Consider the following 23,255-nt stretch of genomic DNA (forward strand, 5'->3'; position numbering starts at 1 on the left):
TTTTGTGTGTCTGTGTTGGGATTAACAACTTTAATAGTGCAGAACATTGTACTTTTTTTCTATTTTTTTATTGAGATATAATTGACATATAATGTTGTATTAGTTTCAGGTGTACAACATAATGATTCAATATCTGTATATACTGGGAAATGATCACCACAATAAGTCTAGTTAACATCCATAACCACACATAGTTACAATTTTTTTTCTTGTAATGAGATCTTTTAAGATCTACTCCCTTAGCAACTTTCAAATATACTATACAGTATTATTAACTATAGTCACCATGCTGTACATTACATTCCCAGGACTTATTTATTTTATAAGTGGAAGTTTGTATCTTTTGATTGCCTTCATCCATTTCACCCACCCCGCACCCCAACAATGATTTTGAAATATTTTCTATAGAAAAAATAGAAAAATGATCTTTTCTCCAGCATAGTTGATTGAAAATTTTTTTTGATAGTTTGGAAACATTTCTTTCATCTTCTCAACTTGTTATTGGTAATATCATGGAAATTTTTCAGACTGTTGTCCCATCTGGGAAAACCTCAATCAAGTTATTTGATATAAAAGCTGCAAGATTTCAAGGCATTTCTAGTTTTCTGTGGAGGGACTAACATGTGATACTTTTTGAATTGGTGACACGAATTAACCAGCTTGTTGGTACTTCTTGTTGTAGTTCATGGTTTTGGTGGTTTTGAAATATGTCCACAAATTTCTTGACACTTCCTTTAAGAGGGGAGCTTAATTCATCACCCTTTGAATGTTGGCTGGACTTAATGACTCACTTCTAACAAATAGAATATGGTGGATACAATGTCATGTCACTTCTGAGACTAGGTCATAAAAGGTATTCTTACTTCTTTCTTGCTCTCTCTCTGTCAGATCATTCACTCTGGGGGAAGCCAGCTGTCAGGCCATAAGGACACTCAAGGAGCTGTATAGGATAGGTTTATATGGTAAGAAACTGAGTTTTCTTGTGAACAGCTAGCAAGGAACTGGTGCCTTCTGCCAACAGCCATGTGAGCAAATCATCTTGGAAGCAGTACTCCAAGCCTGGTCAAGCTTTCAGATGAATGCAACCTTGGCTGATGTCTTATTTGTAACGGTTAATTACAGTTAAGAGGAGAAATATAATTAAAGGGAATAATTAAGGGAAATATAATTAAAAATAAAATCTCCTGGGGCCTGCCTGGTGGCGTAGTGGTTAAAGTTGGCGCGGTCCACTTCAGCACCCCAGGGTTTGCAGGTTCAGATCCCAGGTGCTGACCTACCCACAACTTATCAAGCCATGTTGTGGTGGCATCCCATATAAACTAGAGGAAGATGGGCACCAATGTTAGCCCAGGGCCAATCTTCCTCAGCAAACAAGAGGAGGATTGGCAACAGATGTTAGCTCAGGGCTAATATTCCTTAAAAAATAAAAATAAATAAAATAAAATAAAATAAAATCTCCTGACAACCCAGTAAAACCTCTGCTCAAAATGTAGAAAAGAATGAAACCATTTTCTTATTGAGTAAGCATCAAATGAAGCTGTGATGTGCATCACAGGCAATCCACTAAAGAGATGTCAAAGACAGAAAGGAATTTTACCCTTTTATATAGCCAGCCAGATACAACCCATCACATACGTGTGACTTGTCTTTGTCCAAAAGGAGAAAGAAAACTTCTCATATCTTTTCAACAAGCAGGAAGTTATAACTTGAAGCCGGGCACATAGGCTAATCTCCCACAGAGACAGGGAGACAAGGCGCCATCCTTTTCAGTGTTCATATTTCAAAGAGATGGCTCCAAGGCCCCCAAGAAAGACCATCCTAGGATGCAAAACTGGCAAGGAGCTTAGTTAGCTTTTAAAACGATTTATAAACATCTGAAAGAGACAGACACAGGATTTAAGATGACAAGTTTTCTAAAGGAAATGCTGAAAGAAAAGGTGTGTTTGTGTGTGGGGAGAAGGTGTCTTTCCCTTTTGGCACCACAGAAATTTTAATTTTTTTAGATTCTTATTTACCCAACCTCATGATATTTCCTGAACCAGAGGCACCTAACTAAGCTGCTCCCAAATTCCTGGCCTTCCAAAACTGTGAGATAATAAATATTTGCTGTTCTTAGGTGCTAAGTTTTGGGGTAATTTGTTACCCATCCACAGATAACCAATACAGGAGTGATGCGTAAAACATGCAACTTCATCCAAAGACACATGAGATGTTTGAGTTCTACCAGAATTTGTGCCTCACACAGGGGTACAGAGGAATTGTGATCATTCTATTTCACCGGGTTTCCATAAAAACAAAAGTGAATTGTGCATCCATAATTGTATATACTGGATTATTGAGTCAATTCACACAGGAGAGAATTTCCATTCTGACAGAGCATCGTTGAGAACCCGATTCTCCACTTACCATTTTATACTTTTACTGATTGGAAGGATTTTTGCAGACTAACTTTTGGCCCTGTACACTGCCCATCTTGTTTCTCCCCATTGGACACAGAGATATGCCCTCCAGATCTTGTTTTGAGAAAGAGCTTGCTGCCCAGCTATGGGAAGTGCAATCAGGATCCAATCGTCAGCATCTTCAGGGTTGGCCTCAGCTACAGAGAGCCACCTCACCCAAGGTCACACCTTTCATAGGGCAGCCCATATCTGCTTCTGGTGACTGAGTGAAGTGGGATGTAAAGAGGGACTCTAATGGATCACACTGAGTCTAGAACTCCCCATCATGTGGCCAAGACTTTGTTGGGTCTGCATCACCATTTGACTTCTCCATCTCTCTAATCCTGCTTCCTCTTCATCCTTCCACAGGTGTAGATTCCTAATAAACATCTCACACCCCAAAGTGTCTCAGCCGTGTCTGCTTCTGGAGAACCCATCCCATGACAGTTAGAACAGAGAGGGGTTCAAGAACAAGGCTGATTAGATGGGGTTTTGGAGCTGGATCCCTCACTGCCCAGCTGGCTATAGAGACCCCATTGGTGTGTGGAACACAAACAGCCCGGCAGAAATTAGAGATCCAATTATGAAAACTTTCACTCATGGTGGACTGGGAGGGTGTACCAGTGGAAGAGAATGCACTAGCGGGTAAGGTTCAGTCAGTTGAACCTTATGGAGGAAATAGTAGATACAAGGACAACAGGATTGGTTGTCTGCTGCTAAGTGTCATTGATACTCAATATCTATAGAAAGACAACGAAGAGCTCAGGGAAAATAACAGACCCTTGAAAGGTAGGCTAGAAAACCAATGGGCCTCTCTGGCTGTATGCAAGGAAGTCCCCCAGCCCCTAGAGTGGGAGGGCAGACTCAGGGCTCAAGCCCAAACCTTCATAGTCCTGGGGCTGAATTTGAAAGAAATTTAGATGCTCAATTAAGACAAATCTGTTTTGTCAAGGTCAGGGCCTTGGCTGGGAAAACCTGGGACCCTGATACATGGGATGGAGATATTTGGGTGGAGGTCTCAAGAATTTTTGGCTCTCTAGACTACCCTGAAACTTTTGAGCCTGCAAAAGTGCCCCATTCTCCACCCTGCCCCAGGAACTAGCACTCCTGGACCTGGAAGCCCATGCAAAGGCCTCTCCCAACCACACAATGTGTGTTCCCCTCAGGACCTGTCCTTACCTCCCCTCCAGGCCACCAGGCCTGTAACTAGAGTTAAATCCAACATAACCCCGCTAGGGATGTGCTGAGCCTGATAAGAGAGAAAAGGGACTCTGCTCCAATGTAGCTGCAAGACCATGCACAGAGCAGGGATCCAGGAAAGGAGGAGGGACTGGATTCTGAGGGCACTTGATCAAGGGTGGGAATACTAGAATAGAGAAGACTTTTTAGACTTGGGACTCCAGGAGATGGTGTGAACTCACTGTTAGGATGTCTCCCAGAAGCCTGGAAAAATGATGGCTTTTGGCAAATGAAGTCAAAATGCTAGAATGGCAGACAGTAGAGACAAGATTATGTTCTAGGAGAGAGTCCAGAGGACAGACCCTTCACCAAGGCACTGTGGGAGATCAAAATCGGCCACCTCAAAATATGTCTCTTTACCTTGATTATTTTCTCTGAAGGACATTTGACCTTCCCCTCCCAAACTGGCTAAAGAATTTAACATAGAAGGCCTATTCCAGGAAGGAGCCACAACCATATGATGGCTGTAGTATAATGTAAAACAGGTGCAACAAGAAAGGCACCAATAAGCCAATCTCATCAAAAATTCTGTCTCTCCAGCCACATTCTCTATAGGTGGCGCTGTAAAGAGTTGTCTGACAAACATTTGCTTTTACATTTCCATGTGAATTGTCTTCTTCCCCTCTGAAATCCCAAACCACTATCCCAACACCCTCCTCATCTTGAGATGAAAAATATTTAAGTGAGCAACTTAGTCAGAATGATGCATTGCTCAGTTTCTATTTTCTGAGTTTCTCCCATGTATACGTTATAAAGCTTTGTTTGATTTTCTCCTGCTATTCGGTCTCATGTCAATTTAATTTGTAGCCCAGCCAGAAAGGACCCAGAGTGAGTAGAGGATAGTCTTCCTCCCCTTCAGCACTAACTCAGTTGTTCTCAAACTTGAGTGTGCATTAGAAGCACTTCAAGGGCTTGTTAAAACACAGATGGCTGGGCCCCATCCACAGTGTCTGATTCAGAGGTCTGGGTGGAGCCCAACAATTTACTGCTGGCCTGGGGACTGCACTTTGAGAGTTCTGCCACAGGGACAAGTGGTGAGAGGGGCACACTAACAAGCTCGGTGGTGACTCTCCTCCATTGGCCAGGCTAGTGATAGGAGGAGCTGTTACAGAGCTTGGCTCTTGGAAAGGAATGGCAATGAAAGGACCCTGCAAGAGAGGCCAAACGCCAAGGGGTTGCAATGATCAGAAAGACTGGCAAGGTTGGTGTGGCAGCCAAGGGGCCTCATCCACAGGGAGCTATGGAGATGATTCAAGAACACAGTGTTCCCAGGGGCCAAAGGGATGGGTCTCTGACAAAGGTGCCAGTCAGCTAGCACCAGACTTTCCTGCTGCAGAGACTTATTGACACCACGAGCTGAGAGCTTACTGAGTGCTTGATCAACCAGCATGGGATCCCACATAATATTGCTACCCACTGGAGGACCCACTTTTCAGAAATGAGGTGGGGAGCAGGCCCATGACCCCTTGAATCATGGTGACATCACATGCCATACCACCAGAAGCTGCCACCTAGGTCGAATGTGATGGCACAGCCTGTGGAAGGCATGGCTGAAATGCCAGCTCAAAGGCAATGCTCTGCCTGGGGCCAGGCCGGTGGCGTAGCGGTTAAGTACTTGTGCTCTACTTCGGCGGCCCAGGGTTCGCAGGTTCAGATTCTGGGTGTGGATCGCTCATCAAGCCATGCTGAGGCAGCGTCCCACATACAGCAACTAGAAGGATGTACAACTATGACATACAACTATCTACTGTGGCTTTGGGGGGACAAAAAAAAAAAAAAGGAAAAAAGGAGGAAGATTGGCAACAGATGTTAGCTCAGGGCCAATCTTCCTCAAAAAAGCAATGCTCTGCAAAGTGGGGTGCCATCCCCCAGGACAAAATGTGCACACTAAATCAGAGACCTCTGCATAGCACTGTGTCCTCAACAGGAAGAATGCAAGGACCTGGCGACCAAGGGGTAGAAGCAGGAATGGCCCTATATATTAGTTATCTGTTGCTGTGTAATAAATTACCCCAAAACTTAGCAGCCTAAAACAACAAACATTTATTGTCTCAAGGTTTCTGTGGATTAGGAATCTGGTCACAGCTTAGCTGGGGGCCTCTGGTTCAGGGGCTCTCACAGGACTGCAATCAAGGTGTTGACCATGGCTGCGGTCATCTCAAGGCTTGACTGGGGATGATCTGCTTCAAAGCTCACTAACATGGTTGTCGGCAGGCCTTGGGCCCTTGCTGGCTGTTGGCTGGAGACCTCAGTCCTTTGCCACGTGGGCCTCACCATATAGCAGCTCATCACATGGCAGCTGGCCTCCCTTAGAGCAAGTAAGCAAGTAGGCAAGCGAGTATGCTCAAGGCAGAAGCCATAGTCTTTTTGTAACCTAACCTCAGAAGTGATATCCCATCACTTCTGCTGCTGCAACTCTGGGCTCTGCAGGGCTAGAGTCCTGGTCCCCAAAGGGGGACACTTCCACTAAGGGACACAAAAGAGTCTGATGGGACGGTAAGCCACGGCTGCTGTCTGGGCACTTGGGGCTTCTTGTGCTTAGGGACTGGCAGGCAAAGAGAAGCACCCCCCGTCTTCCCAGGGGAAATTGACCCCAATATCAGGAGGACGTAGTGGTGCAGGGAGGGTGCAGAGCCCAGGTGAGCTGCTTGGAGCCTCCTGCTATTCTCTTGCACTTCTGATATTTGCCTTCCTTTCCCAGGCATCAATCCCCAACAAACTTCTTGCACCCCAGGCTCTATCTCAATGTTTGTGCCCAGAGAGCCCAGCCTTTGACACCTCCAGTGCAGGGTGTTCTAGGACACATTTGTGTCGTGATATGACCTCTGGCCTTGCACCTGCACCAGGCGAGTTGGCACGGGTATTCCTGGAAACCACGCACACAGGGGGACAGCTAGCAGTCTCACAACTGTACATGGACAGGATTGTGAACCCCATAATTGTATCCCACTAAACCTAAACTGAATGTATACCCAATGCAACTTCCCTGTAGCCAGACCACGGAAAATCCCGTGGCCTCTCCATTAACACTCAGAATGCAAGGGAGGGAAAGGCAGAGTAGAGACAGTGATCCTAACCAATTGTGGTTCAAATATCTCACTTTCGCAAAATTTGCAGAAATATATGACTGTAGAATGCATTGTTAGAGCCCCTCTCAGGGCCTTAGAAGTGGCCTGTGCAAGTGAGGGGCCCTGGAGCTTAAGCTTCATTCACTTCATGGTAAATAGACTGTGAAGGGTATTTTGTAACATCATTTTTTTTTTTTATACACACCACATATATATAAAATGTAAAATTGGATCTTGTTTTTAAATAATTTAGAAAATTATAACCATTCTTCCTCATCATTAATTCTTTCTGAACACCATTTTTCCATGGTACTTCTTAAACTTTTATTATAACCTTTTTGTAATAAAAAGGAATGCATGCTCATGATAGGAAATTTGAAAATATAAAAAGGTTTAAATAACAGGGAAAAAAATCACCTGTAAGTCCAAAACTTAGAGATAATCATAGTTAATGGAGAACTGTATGCTCTAGAGCTGAAGCTCAGAAAAGACGTGGTGTTGAGTGAGGAGCCCTCTACAATGACTCCCCAATTCCTAGGGGAGATCTGGAGTTGCCGAGTCTTGCCAATTGTGGGGTGGGATGGGGAGATTTGAACACTGTCTTGAACTGGGCCATCAGCAAATATAGATTTGTTTGGGGAGGCTGGGGGGAAGCAATGGAAGCCCAGCTCAAGACAATCTTGTGAGCCCTCGAGGGGCCTCCCTGTACGTGCAGAGGGAGGAGGGAGTGTTTGGTACTAGAACAGCCTGCCCCTAGTTATCCTGGCAGGAATAACTGGGGCGAGGGCCTGAGACAGCTGTACCACTGGAGTCTGTGATTGAGGTCCTAGACATTTTGCTCTGAGGCTTCTTCGATGCAGCAAAACCTGGGGAAGGGAGGTAAAGAGGGGAGTTCTTCATCTCTTTCCTTCATGATAGTGTGCTGAGTAGTTATGAGTCTGGCAAGGTATTTGGAGATCTCTGAAGGCTCTGTTCTCCACTCCCAGCTCAGCCAGTGGGAGGGGAGGGGGACTGTCTGGCAGCTGTAGTGGAGGGAGCAGATGGAGTCCAGGACTGGCCAGAGCCTCAACGTTGGCAGTGCACTGGGGAGGGTGATCATGTGTGGTAGCCCCCAATGACCACACCACCTGGTATGCATGTGCTTGTGTAGTCCTCTCCTGCTCCGAGTCTGGGCTGGGCCTGTGGTTCATTTTAACCCATAGAATGAAATAGAAGTGATGCTGTGCTGGCTTGGGGACTGGCCTTTAAGGGGACTGGCAGCTTCTGCTTCCTCTCTCTTTGGAAATATGCTTATTCGAGACCTAAGATGCCCCACGAGGAATCTGGCTACCCTACTGGGGAGACCAGCATACAGGGAGAGACCTATATAACATGACTGAGCTGTAAGAAAGCTAAGATATTTTCAAAAACCAGAATGACAAAAGGGCAGGAATCTGGAGATGAAAAGAAGCCCTGGAAACAGAACTGGCTCTGGGGGCTTCTGCTGGTGGCTCGTGGTATAGAAAGACACAGGAGAAAAACCCTGTTCAAGATGGGAGAGGGATAGTGTTGGAGACTCCCACATAAAGTAAAACCCTCAAGAGGTGACACCCTCAGTAAATAAACTAGGGGGGAAATCACACAGAGGGAGAGGGGCTTGTCTTAGCCTTGGATCTGGGTGAATAGAGCAAAAAGAAAAAAATCTCCCCTGAGAATTCTTAATACAACCCCACCCTCACATGAGTTTGAGGCTGGAATTCATAGTACCTGGGTGGCCAAAAAAACCTCCCAAGAGAAACGCACTTTAAACCCAGACTTTAAAGAATTATCCCTTTAGTAAGGTTCTAAGAATAAGAGTTTCCAACAACATATTACAAAAAACACAAGGAAAAAAGCCACTGTGAGATAGAAGCAGCAGAAATGAGAAACTGCAACATCAGACCTGCAAAAAACTTCAGTTATTAGAATTGACAGACACACAGAATATAAAATAAGAGTGTTTAACGTGTTTAAATAGATAAAAGGAGGGAAAAATGAGAATGGGGAGCAAGAAACTATCAAAAATGATCAGGCATATTTGAAAAAAGGACCAAATAAAACTTTTATAAATGAAAACCATAATAATTGATATTAGAAACTCAATAGGCAAGTCAAACAGAGATTAAACACAGATAAAGAAAGAATTAGTGAACTAGAAGTTAGAGATGAAGAAATTAAACAGAATGTAGCAATATGAGGCAAAAAGACAGAAAACATGGAAGAGAAGATTTGAAAGAGAGGGTTAAGAGACAAAGAGAATAGAGTAAGAAAAACAAAAATGTCTAACTGAAGTTTCAGAAGGAAGAAAAAAATGAAAAGAATGAGAAAGAAGAAATATTCAGAAAGATAATTACTGAGAATTTTCCAAAACTGATTAAATATCCCAATTTTCAGATTCAGGATTCCCAGTGAATCCCAAGTGAGATAAAGAAAGTGAAATCTCTTCCTAGACACAGAAGAATGTCAAGAGCAAAGAGAAAACTTTGAAATCAACCACAGAGAAAATACATATAACCTACTGTATCAGGATGACTAGTACTCCCTCATCCCTCACAAATTCACGTCCACCTGGAACCTTGGAATGGGACTTTATTTAAAAATAGGATCTTTGCAGATGTAATTAGTTAAGATGAGGTCATATGGGAGTAGGGTGGGTCCTAATCCAATGACTGGTGTCCTTAGAAAAGAAAACAGAGATGCAGACACACACACAAAGAGAATACCATACGAAGACACAGATACACAGGGAAAACACTATGTGTTAGTGGAGGATGGAGTGGTGTATCCATAAACCAAGGAGTGCCAAGGATTGCTGGTAACCACTAGAAGGTAGGAGAGAGGCATAGAACATATTCTCTCTCGGAGCCTCTAGAAGGACTCAACCCTGCAAACACCTTGATTTTAGTCTCTAGTCTTCCAAATGGTGAGAGAATACATTTCTGTTATTTAAGCCATCTAGTGTGTGGTAATTTGTTACAGTAGCCCTAGGAAACTAATACACTTACCTTTTACAACAGAATGATTATTAGACTGACAGCTGACTTCTCAAGACCAAAAACGGAAGTCAGAAACTTGTGGAATAAGATCTTCAAATTGATGAAAAAATATAACTGTATACCCACTAAAACTATCTTTCAAAGACATGGGTGATAAAAAGACATGTTGAGACACAAAAACTGAAAGAATTCACTACCAAGAGACCCTCACTACAAAAAATTCTAAAATAAAAAAGATACTTGACGAAGAATGAAAATGATCCCAAGGGCATGATAATTCAGAAGGGTGTGAAGATGAGAATTCTGTAGGGGTGGAAACTTTGGGAGCCTCCCCAAAACACAAGAACTCAGCAGCCAGCCTTTCATTAGGCAGAAGCTCTTAGTCTCGGGACAATAGGCCTGTTTCCCAGGATGGAGTTTTGCACTTAGCATGAGAAGAAACTGACAAAATAAAAAATGTCTGCTATACCAGTAATCCCTTATGACTCAGCAATTCAGCTTCTGAATCAGCATTTTATTAGTTAGTGTCATTCACACAGCATCTTTCAGAAATATCAGTTGGTTCTTAGTATAAGGAAAAGCTAATTGAGGTTTTGGGATGAGTTTCTTGAGCAAATGAGAAAGGGCTCTATACTCATGATACAGATGTAAATCTCATTTATTTTTGGATCTTTAGATAGTTTTGGTAACTAAGTAATGTGTTTTCTGAAAGTATTATATATCTCACATACTTCTACCAATTGGTAAGTGTAAAAATCTGAGCCCACTCTTAATATTTTGGGCCACTCATTGGCAAGCATAATTTATTTCACTGATCCCGTTTTTGGACATGCTGGTTGCTTCTAATTTGGCCACTCATTGGCAAGCATTGCAAAAAAAAAATTGATTTGTGTACTGTAGTAAGAAGTTGCCAAATTGTATAAATATTTACATACAGCATATACCTGTGTATTTCAGCAATGTGACTGGGGTCCTATCACTTATTCTTTTTTTTTCTCTAAGTGACAAAGATTCAGAGCACGCACATGACCGCTTGTCATTCTTAAAAATAGATGCATAAAACAATGTTGTATCAGGGCAATACAAAGTTAAACTCTGAAAGTATCCAAATACTTTGAAAAAGTCCTCTTTTCATCCCTGCCTTCATTTTGGGAATAGTACGTGTATATCTTTTTTGGTATAGAGTAGGCTTTCTGAACTGTTTTTTGGTAAAAAATTGTAGCACGTTGGTTCATATTGACATAGTCATCCCTAAGAGATTTGTAATCTCTTTTCACACTTTTCTCGAGCTTATGAGATAAAGTTTCAGTCTTAAGTAAGCATCACCAAAACCTTCCACACACATTTCAGTTTGCTATGTAATGTAGTGATATAAAATTGTACTTCGTTGTCTCTTCTCATTTCTTTTTGCATGTAAGTTTGCTGTGAAAATGTAAATCTCTGAATGAGGTTATATCTGAGATTTATTTCTGCAATTATGTATCTGAGTCTGTGATGTTTTCGGAAGGACTACGAATTATTTTCTGTGTGTGTATGTACATATACGTACGTATGTATATGCCTCAATACACACATATGTACACACACTTTTGAATAATATGAAATTATTTGAAGAGAACAACTTGCTGCAGATTTCTTCACCAGTTAGGATTAAATTAATCATTGCTTAAAGACCCTTGACAATCTGAGGATAATTTTCTCATGAAGTAAATTTAATGGCTGATAACAGACACTTAGAAATGGCAAAACAGATAAATGGCATGTACCTCCCTCTTCTCTCTTTCTCTATAGACTGGTTTTCTCTGCTTCTCTGACCCACCTAGCAAGTTTACATCTCTTGTGTTCCAGAGAGCAGCCATAGTGAGGCCAGAATCTCTAATTTCTTTAAAATTCTCTGGGGAGGGGTTCTGATTGGCCCAGCTTAGTCCAGGGGTCCAAAGTATAGCAAACTAGCCAAGTGGGCAACGACACATGTGGAAAACGGCTGCTAAGGGTCCACTGGGTTTATTGGGAGGTGGGGCAATGGGTGGGTCCTATGCAGACAACCCAGAGAGTGCTCCACTGCACTCCACGTGGCCAGGGCAGGCTTACTGGCTCCACTGAAAACATTCCAGGCATCATCTTCTGGCCTCAGAATTCATGCCAGAAAGAATGGTCATCTTCAGTCCAGCCCAAAGCTTGCTCTCTGATTTTTTACTTTAGGCCCCAAGACTCACATTTTTCCAAGATGACTGATAGTATGATTTATATTTCCATCAGGAGAAAACCCATCTCCCAGAAAGACGATCACAGAGCAGTCAGCATCAGTACCTTCCCCAGCATCTACATTACTCAGTTGTGATTGACAGTGTCTGTGGACGGCAACAGTCCAGGGCAACTTGGGTTGCCCCAGTCAGCCCTGTTTCTTCATTCTCTCCTCATTGAGGGTTCAAAAAGTCTTGTTTCACCCAAGGTCATCTTGTTACATCCAATTTTGTGTTTTTCTTTTTTACTTATTAAATCATAAGCATTCTCCCATGACCTCAACGATTCTTCAACATTTTAATTGCTGTATTATATTCCAACATATGACTATTGCATAGTTTGTTTCACCGATCCCCTATTTTGGGACATCCTGGTTGCTTCTAACTCCACGATGAACAACCATGTGCCTCAACGTCTATTTGCATTTCAGATTATTTCTGGAGGGTGAATCTCCTAGTAACTGATAAGACCCATTTCACCAGATTTGGGTATACAACGATGTCACAGATTTTTTTTAGTGCTTAAATCACAATGATTCTAAGACTGCTCTGGCTCAAACTGGCAGGAAGTCTAGTCTTTCTCCCGGGGTTCCCCTCCTCAAAGAGCTTCTGGGGGATCCCTGAGGGATGTGGCCATGTGCTGCAGATCTGTTCTGGTGGTGGCCTGACACTGCAGCCCAGCTTCTATGCTCAGAGCCCCACTTCTGCCCAAGCAGTTTGCATTCCCCGGACCAATTCCCTCCTAACACTTACAAGTCCTGCCAACAAAACTAAGGTCACGTGGTGGGGGAGGGCAGTGCTTCAGGTTGATGCTCTCATGGCACATCAGGGCATCTCTCTCCATAGCTCTCAGGGTCCAGCAGGGTCCAGCTCACCTCCTGCTAGTGGAGGAGCCCCCAGCTCCATCCCAGAGAGCTCTTCCCTTCCACACCCTAAAGTCCTTCCTGCCCCTGGAGGCTTAACAATGGGGACATCCATTTCCATCTGTGGAAACTCACACACTCACCCCACACGGTCAAAGAACACACAATCATTGTGTTCATTCAACGCTGGGGACATCAGGAATCCGGTCAAACTCTCTTTAGAGAAAATATTTTCCTTAGCTTTCAGGGCACTATCAAGATGAAGATGTAGCTCATTTGTACAACCAAACAGACCCTTAACCCCTTGGTCTGTGGAATAGCATTTGGTTTCACGATGATCTTACAGTTTTCCCCCAGAACACTGCATGGGACCTGCCTTCCCGTGACTCAAGTGCCCATCAGGTGAATTTCCTAAAACAAAGGGCATCTTCAGGATAAGGTAATCAGTGTCTTTCCATCCAGAAACCAGAACTGCCAACTAGCCCCAGGCACAGCTCCCTCACTAAAATTTAAAAATGAATCACATCCCTTTTCAGGGGGTACCCCACCATCCCCCACAGTAGTATGAATGCATCAAATGGCACAGATATTTTATTTCAAGGGTTGCAAACTCACAGCTGGGCTCCATCTGGTTCACAGGAGTGTTTTCTTTGGCTCATAATTGATAATCTTCCTTAAAGTTTTAAATTGGTTGCCAACATTTCATCAGGACATTTTAAATAAAAATCGGGATGTCCAACTTCCTTTGAGCAAGGCTGAAGATCATGCATCACAAGGCTTGTCTTTGCACATGGAAGTCCACAGGCTGGAGGGGATTGGAGGTTCCCCCCTGCAGACAGGGCACCAACTCTCCAGCTCCCTGGTGCCCAGCCCTCCCACTGTCTCTCTCTGTCCCTGCGTGTCAGTTACCCGGCATCCTTGGCCTGTATCCTTACTGTCTTACACCCGCCCACTTCATATGTTTGTGTTGCTTCTCTGGCCTCTGTAGACTCTACTTTGCAACCTTGTTTTAGGGCTTCGGATCCATATGGCCAAACCATTTTACAGAAAGGAGGCAGTCATTTTCTTGAGCAACTTGGTAGTCTCCCAACTTGATGTTATTTTGGTTTGATTTAACGGGCAATTATTGAACACTTGCTGTGTGCAAAGGCTAGAAGCAGCTGGGCCAGTGGGAAATCAAGCTGATGACAGGGTTATCAGCAAGTAGACACCTGGTAGCTGAAGCCTGGGTGTGTGAGAATTTGCCAAGGGAGGGTAAACAGTGCCCAGGGCTGCTTCAATAAAGGTCAATTAAGATAAGGACAAGCAGTGGCTTCCTGCCAGGGGCAATAGCAGGTTTCGGGGGATGATGGGAGAGAAAGCCAACGGCAGCGTGCTGAGGGTAGAGTGAATGGTGAAGATGCAGAAGCAGCGAGTGTGGACAATAGCTCTGAGAGGTTTGATTCTAAAGGGAAGGGTGAGAGGGCACCAGACACTGGGGTCTAGACTGTTCTTAGCGGGCTGCAGGGGGAGCGATGTTTACAGGTGAAAGGGAAAGAAGCAGTGGAGAGTGACTTGTGGTCACTGATGCACTGAGATGCCTGGCAGCTTGGGGAGGCAGGAATACACCACAGCGAATTAGCTCTGAATTGGAGTTGAGGGCAAGGCCTGAACACCCTGGGATGAAGTTGAGAGCAGGTGCACAGAGGTTTGCAGACGGAGGTGGTGAGAAAATCCTGCTTGATAGAGTCCTTTCTCTTTAAAGCATCAGCTCAACCCTTTCTCTTTAAAGCATCAGCTCAATCCAGAGATCTTTGAGGCTTCCTTGGAACTAGGACTATTATATCCTTGGCACCTGATAAGGGAGTGTTATGGGCTGAATTGTGTCCCCTCCTCAAATTCATATGTGAAAGTCCTAACCCCCAATACCTCAGAATGCAACTGCATTTGGAGGTAGGGTCTTTAAATAGGTAATTAAGATTAAATGAGATATAAGGGTGGCCCCTAATCCAGTAGGATTAGTGTCCTTATAAGAGGAAGAGACATCAGGGATGTGTGCACAGAGAAAAGGCCATGTGAGGACACAGCGAGAAGGCAGCCATCTGCAAACCAAGGAGAGCAGCCTTCAGAAACCAAACCTGCTGACACCTTGATCTTGGACTTCTAGCCTCCAGAACTGTGAGAGAATAAATTCCTGTTGTCTAAGCCACTCAGTCCGTGGTATTTTGTTATGGTAGCCTCAGCTGACAAATATAGGGAGGAACCGAAGGGGGTGAGAAAAGAGGTGAGGGCTTTATGTTGAAGTCACCAGCATCTGTGGCCTTGGAATGCTGATAGATATATAAAAAGGTAATCATGTTAAGCAAAACAAAGAAGACATTTTCACTCAGAGGATGGGCATTGATGTAAGACAGACCTGAGTTTTCCATCCAGCAAGTCATATAACCTTCCTGAGTTTCAGACTTTTTATTTGTAAAAATGAGATAACCAAACCCACCTCAGAGGGGCGTTGTGAAAGTAAAATGAAATGAAATATGGAAAACATTGAGCACACTACCTAGTAAATAGCTGATGTTATCAGGAAAGGCAGAGTGTAACTAGGCTGTGTTGTTTTGTTAGTATTATTGAGACAGAAATAAATTCCCAGGGCATAAGTGCTTGCATTCACACTCTGTCATTTGGTGAGGAACGTGGGAGGATATGGTGCACACATACTGGCTCACGTATAGGGCTCCATACTGACTCGGTTGTAGAATCATCACAAAATATAACCCTAGGAAACCAAACTCAGAGAGGCTGACTCGTAAGATGTTTGCACCCAGCATTATGCCTGGCACATAGTAGGCAGTCAAAAAAGTAGTGGTGAATGCATTTATGAATGAAGAGAGCTCACTGAGAATGTTAAAAGACTGAACATCTATAACCATCTGTTGATGGATGTATTAGTCAACTTTCTTCAAGTTACAAGTGTCAGGAGCCCATTCAAACCAGCCTAAGCCAAAAAATTAAAATAAATTTAAAAAATTTACAAATGGAGGAGGAATTTGTTGGCTCAGAAACTGACAAGTCTAGATGTCTGCTTCAGGTACGGTTGGATCCAGGGACGAAGAGATGTATGGAGTGGTCTTCTCTTCTCTTCTTGCCTATATTGGCTTTACACCCAGGCAAGTGCCCTCCACATGGTAGTCCTGGCAGCTCCCTCCAGGTTTCCACCCTCTGTACACTCAGCAATTCATCCAGAAGAAAGGGAGCCTCCCTTTCCAAACAGCTCTAACTTGAGTCTTGAATGGACTCTGAGCCACCCAGTGACAGTCATGAGACCATCCTTATCCAATCAGCACCACTCCAGGGCCTGGGAGGAGGGGAGGGATAATTTCCCAAGGAAAAACAGGGAGCTTTCGCCAACAGAAAGGAGACAGGCAGGCAGACACCACGGCTGCCCACTGGACTGAGCGTATCTGGAGAGGAGGCAGGTAACTCATGGGTGACTAGGTAAGTGAGAGTGAAAAGGATGCCACTTTAAGGACACATGAGGTTGGGTAATCAGAGCTGTGCTGGGTCCAAGCACGCTGGGGGCCTCTGAGGATTTTAAGGAGGCTGGGATCAGCACCAGGGTGCCTGGCCAAGGGGGCATGTTGTAGACCGATTGCAAAATGGCCCTGATTTTCCACCTGACTCTGAATCCACACCCTCTGTAATGTGGTTTTGCAGCATCTCTCATCAAGAGTGGAGACTATTTCCCCTCCCCGAGAATCTGGGCTGGCCTTGTCACTTGCTTTGACAATAGAATGTGGCAGAAGGGATGTTGTGTCAGTTCTGAGCTTAGGCCTCAAGGGGTCTTCTGTGCCTCTGCTTATTCTCTTGGACCCCTGCCTCTGCCAATGCGAACCATCCTGGCTATTTGGCTGGGGGATGAGGCCACATGAAGCCATCCCAGCTGTCCCAGCCAAGGCCCCAGACATGGGAGAGAGCCCTATATTTTTGGCAAAGCTGCTTAGCTGACTCACAGAAGACTATAGACACCCGAGTGAGTCCACTGAGCCCAGCACAGGTCAGAACCGCCCAGGCAACCCATAGACTCATGAGCAGTAGTGGCTGTCATTTTAAGCCACTGAGTTTTCAGACACTTTGTTACACAGCATTGTGTGGCAAGTAGATAACAGTTACAAGGCATGACAGGGAGAAAACCTAGCTAGTGCTTGGCTTGCCAACCTGTGCCCCCTGGCATGGGGCTGGATCTACCTGCAGAGGGCATGTGTTGCTAACTTGCAGGAAAATGACATATGAGCTACCCGGGGCTGGGGGATGGCCTCTTCACAGCCTGGTGGAGTCTATAATGTCTACGGATCTCACACAGAGATTTTAATGACCTTCTGACATGTTTTTCAGAGACACAGTCTTTGAGAATTCATGGAAATTATCTAGCTTGAACTGCTAGGGAGAAATGTACACCATTAGCCACATCTGGGTACATTCCCCCCTCCCCACTGAATTATACATTTTGGTTTAGCCAGTGTTATATGGTGGCTGCGAGTGGGGAACAAGGAAAGAATATACTGGGCCTCAAACAGGGGTCTGTGGGAGACTAGGAAGGACTGAATGGGTCCCAAATACTGCCCAGGAGCAACATTAGCCATTCGATTGTAGTGGGAGAAAAAGAATCCAAGGGATGAGTTTAAAGCCCATTTCAGACTTCTCTGGAAGAAAGTTAAGGAAAGAGATAACTGCAGTTGCCTGATGCCCAGAGTTGCCAATTGGAGAATGGAAAGGATGAAACAAGTTAGCACACCCCGCTGCCCACAGCACCCCCTGCTCACAGAATCCAGGTAACTCCTCCTCTATCCCCAGTCTTCACCAGGGGCTCCACCCACAGGTAAAACGGCCTCTGGAATCCCAAATATGTCCCAGATTGTGTCATCCGCCCCCTTAGCCTCCTCTACTCACCTGACTTGCTCCAGGGAACATCACCACCACCCATCCACCACCTAAACATCTCTCCGTTCTCTCTGCCCTCGCCTTGATGACCCCCATCCCACTCCCGGATTCCTCACTTCAAAATGGCCACTTCTAAACTGGATTTAAGTTTGTCACTGGATAAAAATCTCAATTCTGCAGTCTGACAGAGAGAGTTTCCCTAATCCTTTCCTATATCTCCACCGGGCTTCTCTCCTGCCTGTCCCCCTACTGGGCTGTAGCCAACTGCAGTTTCTTGCAGCTTCCAAGACCCAGGCTCGGGGCGCACGCCCTCAGGTCCCTGTCCCTGGGGCTCTCCTTCCTGCCTGCTTTCTTCCGAACAGCCCCAGGAGGCCCGGACTGGGTGAGGGACCTCCTGGCCTTATGCCCACTGGTGTGCTGGTTCAAGGGCGTCTGTCTCCTTCTCGGCGGGTCAGTGCTCCGGAAGGTCCTTGCTCCGCGAGGGCGTCCCCAGGGCCCGTTCGGAGCAGGCTCAGAAAGGCGGTTCAGACGTCCTTCCTCGGGGCCGGGAACGCTCTGGCCACGCCGCCGAGGGGCGGACGCAGACGCTACCCCGAGGCCGCGGCCACTTCACAGTCCCCCGCCGGTCGCAGCGCCCGCTCCCCGGGACCCCGACGTCCTGAGGGCGCACAGCCAGCACTCGATTGAAGGCCGGGGTGCGGGACGGGGGAGGCGCAGGAAGCCGGCGGAGCTAGGGCGCAAGGCCGGGCCCGGGGGCGCACGGGCGGCCCGCTGTGACCACATGAGCGCCCAGGTGGCCGCGGTTCCCTCTCCCCGGGAAGTCGGCGAGTCCGCTGCCCCGCGCCCCAGCGCTCGCAGCCGGGAGGGGGCCAGGCCGCAGCCCCGCACCTTCGCGGGCGGCCGGAGCTCCCCGGCTGAGGTAGCTGGAGCCGCGGGCGCGGCGGGGCGGAGCGCGGCCGGGGGCCCCGCGGAAGGCGCGCCAGGGGCGGGCGCGGTCCGGGACCTCGGCGGCGTCCGGGCCGCCCTCTGGGTCGCGGCCTCGGGCGTCTGTCCCCGCGCTCCGGCCGCCGCCGTCACCAGGCCAGGGGCGAGACCATGCCCGAGCTGCGCGTGCCCTCCCCGGCCTGCAGGTCGCTGAGCGCTCGCTGCGGAGGGAGGAGCGCGTGCGCAGGGCCTTGGTCAGTGGTCGCAAGAGCCCCCACACCCGTCCTGCCTCATCTCCCCTCCCCAGAGAGCGGCCGAGACCTACCGGCCCGCCCCGGTTGGGGGGGCGCATCACTCACTGGGGGCCCTTTCCCAACCCAGCCTTCAGGAGGACCCCCCACATTTGACCTGTGGCCCCGACTTCTCCTAATGGGCCCCTTAGGTCTCCCCCCGTGGCTCACCTCGAACTTGCTCATGAACTCCGCAAAGATGCCGAAGAAGGCCTCGGAGGTGGTGGCTTTGGAATCCTCGCCGAAGAAGGCCAGCGCCTTGCCCAGCTCCTCCATGGCTTCGCGCTGCAGCCCGTCCAGAGCCCGTAGCACGGGCTGAGCCGTCTCCAGGAAGGACTAGTAGGCCTCTGTTAAGGAAACTGCCGGCCTGCTAGGTGCTCCCACGTTCAGGGGCAGTGACCCAAGACAGCAGCCTAGCTGCCCCACTCCAGTCTGCCCCAGAACTTTTGCTCAGTTAGGAACCATGCCCTCTTCAGAGGCTCCGGTCCCATTGCCCACTGCCCTCCAGGTCCTGAAACCTGCCACTTTCGGTCCAGCCTCAGGCCTTTCACTTGCTCCTCTCTCTGCAGGGCAGCTCTCTTTCCGGATGGCTCTGCTTAGATGCCAACCCCCTCCCCCCTTCCCAACCATCCACTTATAGTAGCTCCCTGTCACTCTCTAGGCTTACTCTTTCTTTCTTTAGTTTCTATAGCATTTGTCACTATCTGTGCTCAGTGGGAATGTTCCCCTCTCCTGACTGCCTTTGGCTGGCCAGGGCCTGACAGGCCTCTCCTTGTATCTTGTGACTTAGGTCTGTGCTTTTCTGCCCATGAGGACAGATGGGGCAAGGCAGTGGCTTTAGGACAGTTGAAAGAGCACCTCCTCAGTTACACAGAGACTTGGCATAAGTGCTTAGATTCTAAACTACCCAAGATGGACCCTCTTCCAGCACCCCTGGGCCCACAGCAGCCTCTGCCCAGAATCTCTGCTAGGACACGAGGTCTGCAGTGGCCACGGGAGCCACAGCCAGCTACCTGACCATCCCAGGGTCCACTCGGGCACTGGGACAGGCTGCTCAGAGGATACCGCCATGACCACAGCAAACTTGTCCTCGCTGGAGGGGGACATGCTCTGGCAGGCAGCCTGTATCTCACTGATGGTGCCGTGGAGGTCAGCCAGGTCGCTGGCCAGGGCCCGTTGGTTCACTGGAGGGAGGGGGACAGAAGCCTCATGGGGCCGCCCTCCCAGCCCAAGATGGCAGTGCCTGTGCCTCCCACCCATCCACCCAGCCTACCTTTGGCAGCCAGGGGCACGGTGGGCAGGTCTTGAGCAAAGCCCAGGAGCTCGGGGAAGTGCTGGCTCAGCGATTTGGCAAGGATGTGCAGGAAGGTGGACTTCCCGTCCACTGTCTTGGTGGAGTTCAGCTGCAAGTGACCCCCAACATGTGTCCTCCTCACAGACCCCATCAGATTCCTGGTCACATGGCCCAGGTACTGTCGGCCCTGCTTCTTCTCCTGGACTGTGGCATTCATTCCTGGCCCTTGACTCTCTCCAACTCCAAAGTTCATAAACTTAGTGCTAGTATTCCCTCCTCTGCAACTTTTATCTGTGGGATGCCTCAGCCCTCCGCATGAGCTGGAGGTTCCCTGGCCCAGATCTTTGAGATCCCCAGCTAGGGGAGACCCCCAGGTTTTCCGGTCCTTGTAAGTTTGCCCTTGTCAGCAGATATAGCCCAAAAGTCTCTAACCCCAGTGAAGGTGGGGAGCATCGCTCTCAGATCTTCCCTCTTGTGGTTTTCTGGAATCATCTGTGGCCCATCTGAGCCTCAGACATCCTAAACCATTCATATCTACAAATGGAGTTTTTCTTCCTCTTTTTTAAAACAACAAAAAGCACCTTGGGGAAAAGTCCCAGAAACACTGGGGAAGGCTGGGTATTGGAGCTGTCCTTTCTCTCATCCTAGATCTTTCGAGGGTAGGACTGGCCTGACAGTGGTGGTAGTGTTGAGGGCACAGAAGCTACCAGGTGGGACTCTCCCCTTCCTCCTGGAGCCTTCCCTCCCTGCCCTCCCTCAAAGCTTGGCTTGGAGAAGCCACCCCCTCCCCCCTTTGCTGCAGTTACATCCTGGCCTGCAGGCAGCCAGCTCTTCCTCCTGGAGGAAGGGCCCTCCTTGGCCATTGTTTTCTCCTTCCCTCTGCCATGACTTGGGTTAGGCCTGGCCTCCCCAGCATCGATGGTAGAGCAACCTAACTGATTACTGCAGACTGGCCCTCTCACCTCCGTCAGGAAGTTGATCTTGAAGCCTGTGGTCTTGTTGGTTTTGGGCTGTCCATCGTTGAGATAGTTGCCCATGGCCAACACAAACTGTGGAGAGGAAGGTGGGCAGGTTCCGTCCAGGTCCTCACCCCATCCCCACCCCCCTGGCCTGCTATCAGGATGGGTCTCCAGACCAGAAAGCCCCAGGGGCAGACCGGCAGGTACAGTGACCAGACAGGGGGTGTGCCCTGACCTCCAGGATCTTGGCGAGCTTCCGGCTATTCTTGAGCTCGAGGGAGGCCTGGCGCAAGCACTCCAGGCTGCCCCGGATCTCCTCTGTCTTCTCCTGTAGGGTGGCCTGGAAGTGGAGGCTGCGCAGGCGGGTCTTGTATTCGGGAACCGACAGCATCTGCCACGAAGTCAGGGCCAGGATTCATCCATTGCCCTCCGCGCCCCCAGGAGACCCACTGCCCCGCCGCAGCTTCGGGCGAGGGTCAGCTGGCTGGCTGGGTCCCGTATTCCCTTAGGAAAAACAAGCACAACCTCTAGGGGGCACCCTTCCCATCTACCTTGGACCTCGGGTGGGAACTGGCCATTAAAGGTGTACAACTGGGACCCAGAGGTGTCAGCGCGGTGGCGGTAGGGGAGCGGGACCCACGCGGCCCCCGGACATAGCCGGAGCCCGGATGGAGGCGGCCAGGCCGGGTCATGGCCGCAGTACCTGCAGGACGAACTGGTCGGGCTCGCTGAGGCGGCCGGGCGCCTCCCGGAAGGCCTGGTAGCGCTGCTCCTCGTCGGCGTCGGGCGCGAAGAGCAGCAGCTGCGCCAGGTGCGCGGGCTCCAGGCGCCGGGGCTCCATGCTCATGAGCACCTGCCGCAGCTCGGCCGGGCTCAGCTTCAGGTGCGCCAGCAGGATGGCTGCGGGCGGGGCCGCGAGGTGAGCCGGGGGCGGGGCCCGGACGGGAGTGGGCGGGGCTTCGAGATTCCCCTGGGCTACTCGGTGGAGCCTGGGAGGGGGACAAGGAACCGAGGCGGGGCAGGAACCGGCCCGGAGATGGAGAGGGTCCCTCCTGCGACCCACTAAAGGGCGAGGGCGGGGTTCTCGAGGAGACAGACCTAGAATTGAGTGGGGCCTGTGGGGGTGGGGCCAAGGAATTAGGGAGGGGCCTGCGAGAGGGAGAGTAGAGGATTTGGCTGGAGCGGAGGCCAGAACCCGGGAGCCGATTAGGGTGAGGGCGGGGCCAACAAGGGGGCGGGGCCTATGGGGGTGGAGCCAGTGCCGGCATCTGCGCCCAGATGGGATCTGGCCGGCTGGGAGACCTGGGAGGAGGCCTTCGCTCAGCCGGGCGGCAGGTGTCAGGGGCCCCGCGGGCTAATCTCTGTCATCCACCGGGGCAAATCCAAAGATCTGCGGCCCAGGAGGGCCGACTCCTGCCTCCCACAACCCCTGGAACTCCCTGGACCCTCACAGGTGTTGTAGGCCTTCTTATGGGAGAGGATCTCCACCACCTCCTTCTTCCTGAAGGGCTCAGGCCCGGGCACAGGCTCTGGAAGGGAAACTGATGGTTTAATGAGGGGAAGCTAGGCTGAGGGTGTCAGAGGGCCCAGCAGGGGTGTGGCCACACCCAACAGCCCAGATGCCCCCGACCATGGCCTTGACTGAATCAGCTCCAGGTGTCCACACTCGCCTTACTCCTCAGCCTGCTACGCATGGACTCTCGGATCCAGTCTAACACACTCAGCAGGCGTGGTATGTGTCCCTCCTCCCATCCTCTCTCCCCTGGGCCTTAGGACTGAGCTGGCCGAGTAAGGAGACCCAACCACCTCTCGACCTTTCAGATGCTTCCTGGATGGACACGGCCTCTCTCCTCCATCCCAGGACCACCTTCTACATGCAACATCCCTGGCTGCCTGGAGCTCCACCCAATATAGGGAGATACCCAGAGAGGGGCGAGGGGCGAGAGAGACTGGAAGGGATATTTGTGGATGCCTCCTGCCCACCTTATTCTCGCTGTGTGACTTTGAGC

General features: G+C 48.7%; 1 protein-coding gene across 2 annotated transcripts in view; it reads right to left on the bottom strand.

The window, feature by feature from the left end:
* Nucleotides 1-18,845: 18,845 nt before the first annotated feature.
* The window catches only part of GRID2IP (Grid2 interacting protein), a 31,834-nt gene continuing 27,424 nt past the window's right edge, over nucleotides 18,846-23,255 (bottom strand). For both annotated transcript variants that reach the window (XM_058569318.1, XM_058569317.1), the window contains exons 15-22: nucleotides 22,698-22,775; nucleotides 21,950-22,146; nucleotides 21,482-21,637; nucleotides 21,250-21,336; nucleotides 20,267-20,396; nucleotides 20,059-20,177; nucleotides 19,165-19,329; nucleotides 18,846-18,924 (exon numbers count right to left, since the gene is read on the bottom strand). In XM_058569318.1, coding sequence (XP_058425301.1) covers nucleotides 18,853-18,924; nucleotides 19,165-19,329; nucleotides 20,059-20,177; nucleotides 20,267-20,396; nucleotides 21,250-21,336; nucleotides 21,482-21,637; nucleotides 21,950-22,146; nucleotides 22,698-22,775 — 1,004 coding nt within the window. In that variant the 3' untranslated portion in view covers nucleotides 18,846-18,852. The remainder of the gene's footprint in view (nucleotides 18,925-19,164; nucleotides 19,330-20,058; nucleotides 20,178-20,266; nucleotides 20,397-21,249; nucleotides 21,337-21,481; nucleotides 21,638-21,949; nucleotides 22,147-22,697; nucleotides 22,776-23,255) is intronic.

The sequence above is a fragment of the Diceros bicornis genome, chromosome 26 (assembly GCF_020826845.1).
Source record: "Diceros bicornis minor isolate mBicDic1 chromosome 26, mDicBic1.mat.cur, whole genome shotgun sequence".
NCBI lineage: Eukaryota > Metazoa > Chordata > Mammalia > Perissodactyla > Rhinocerotidae > Diceros > Diceros bicornis.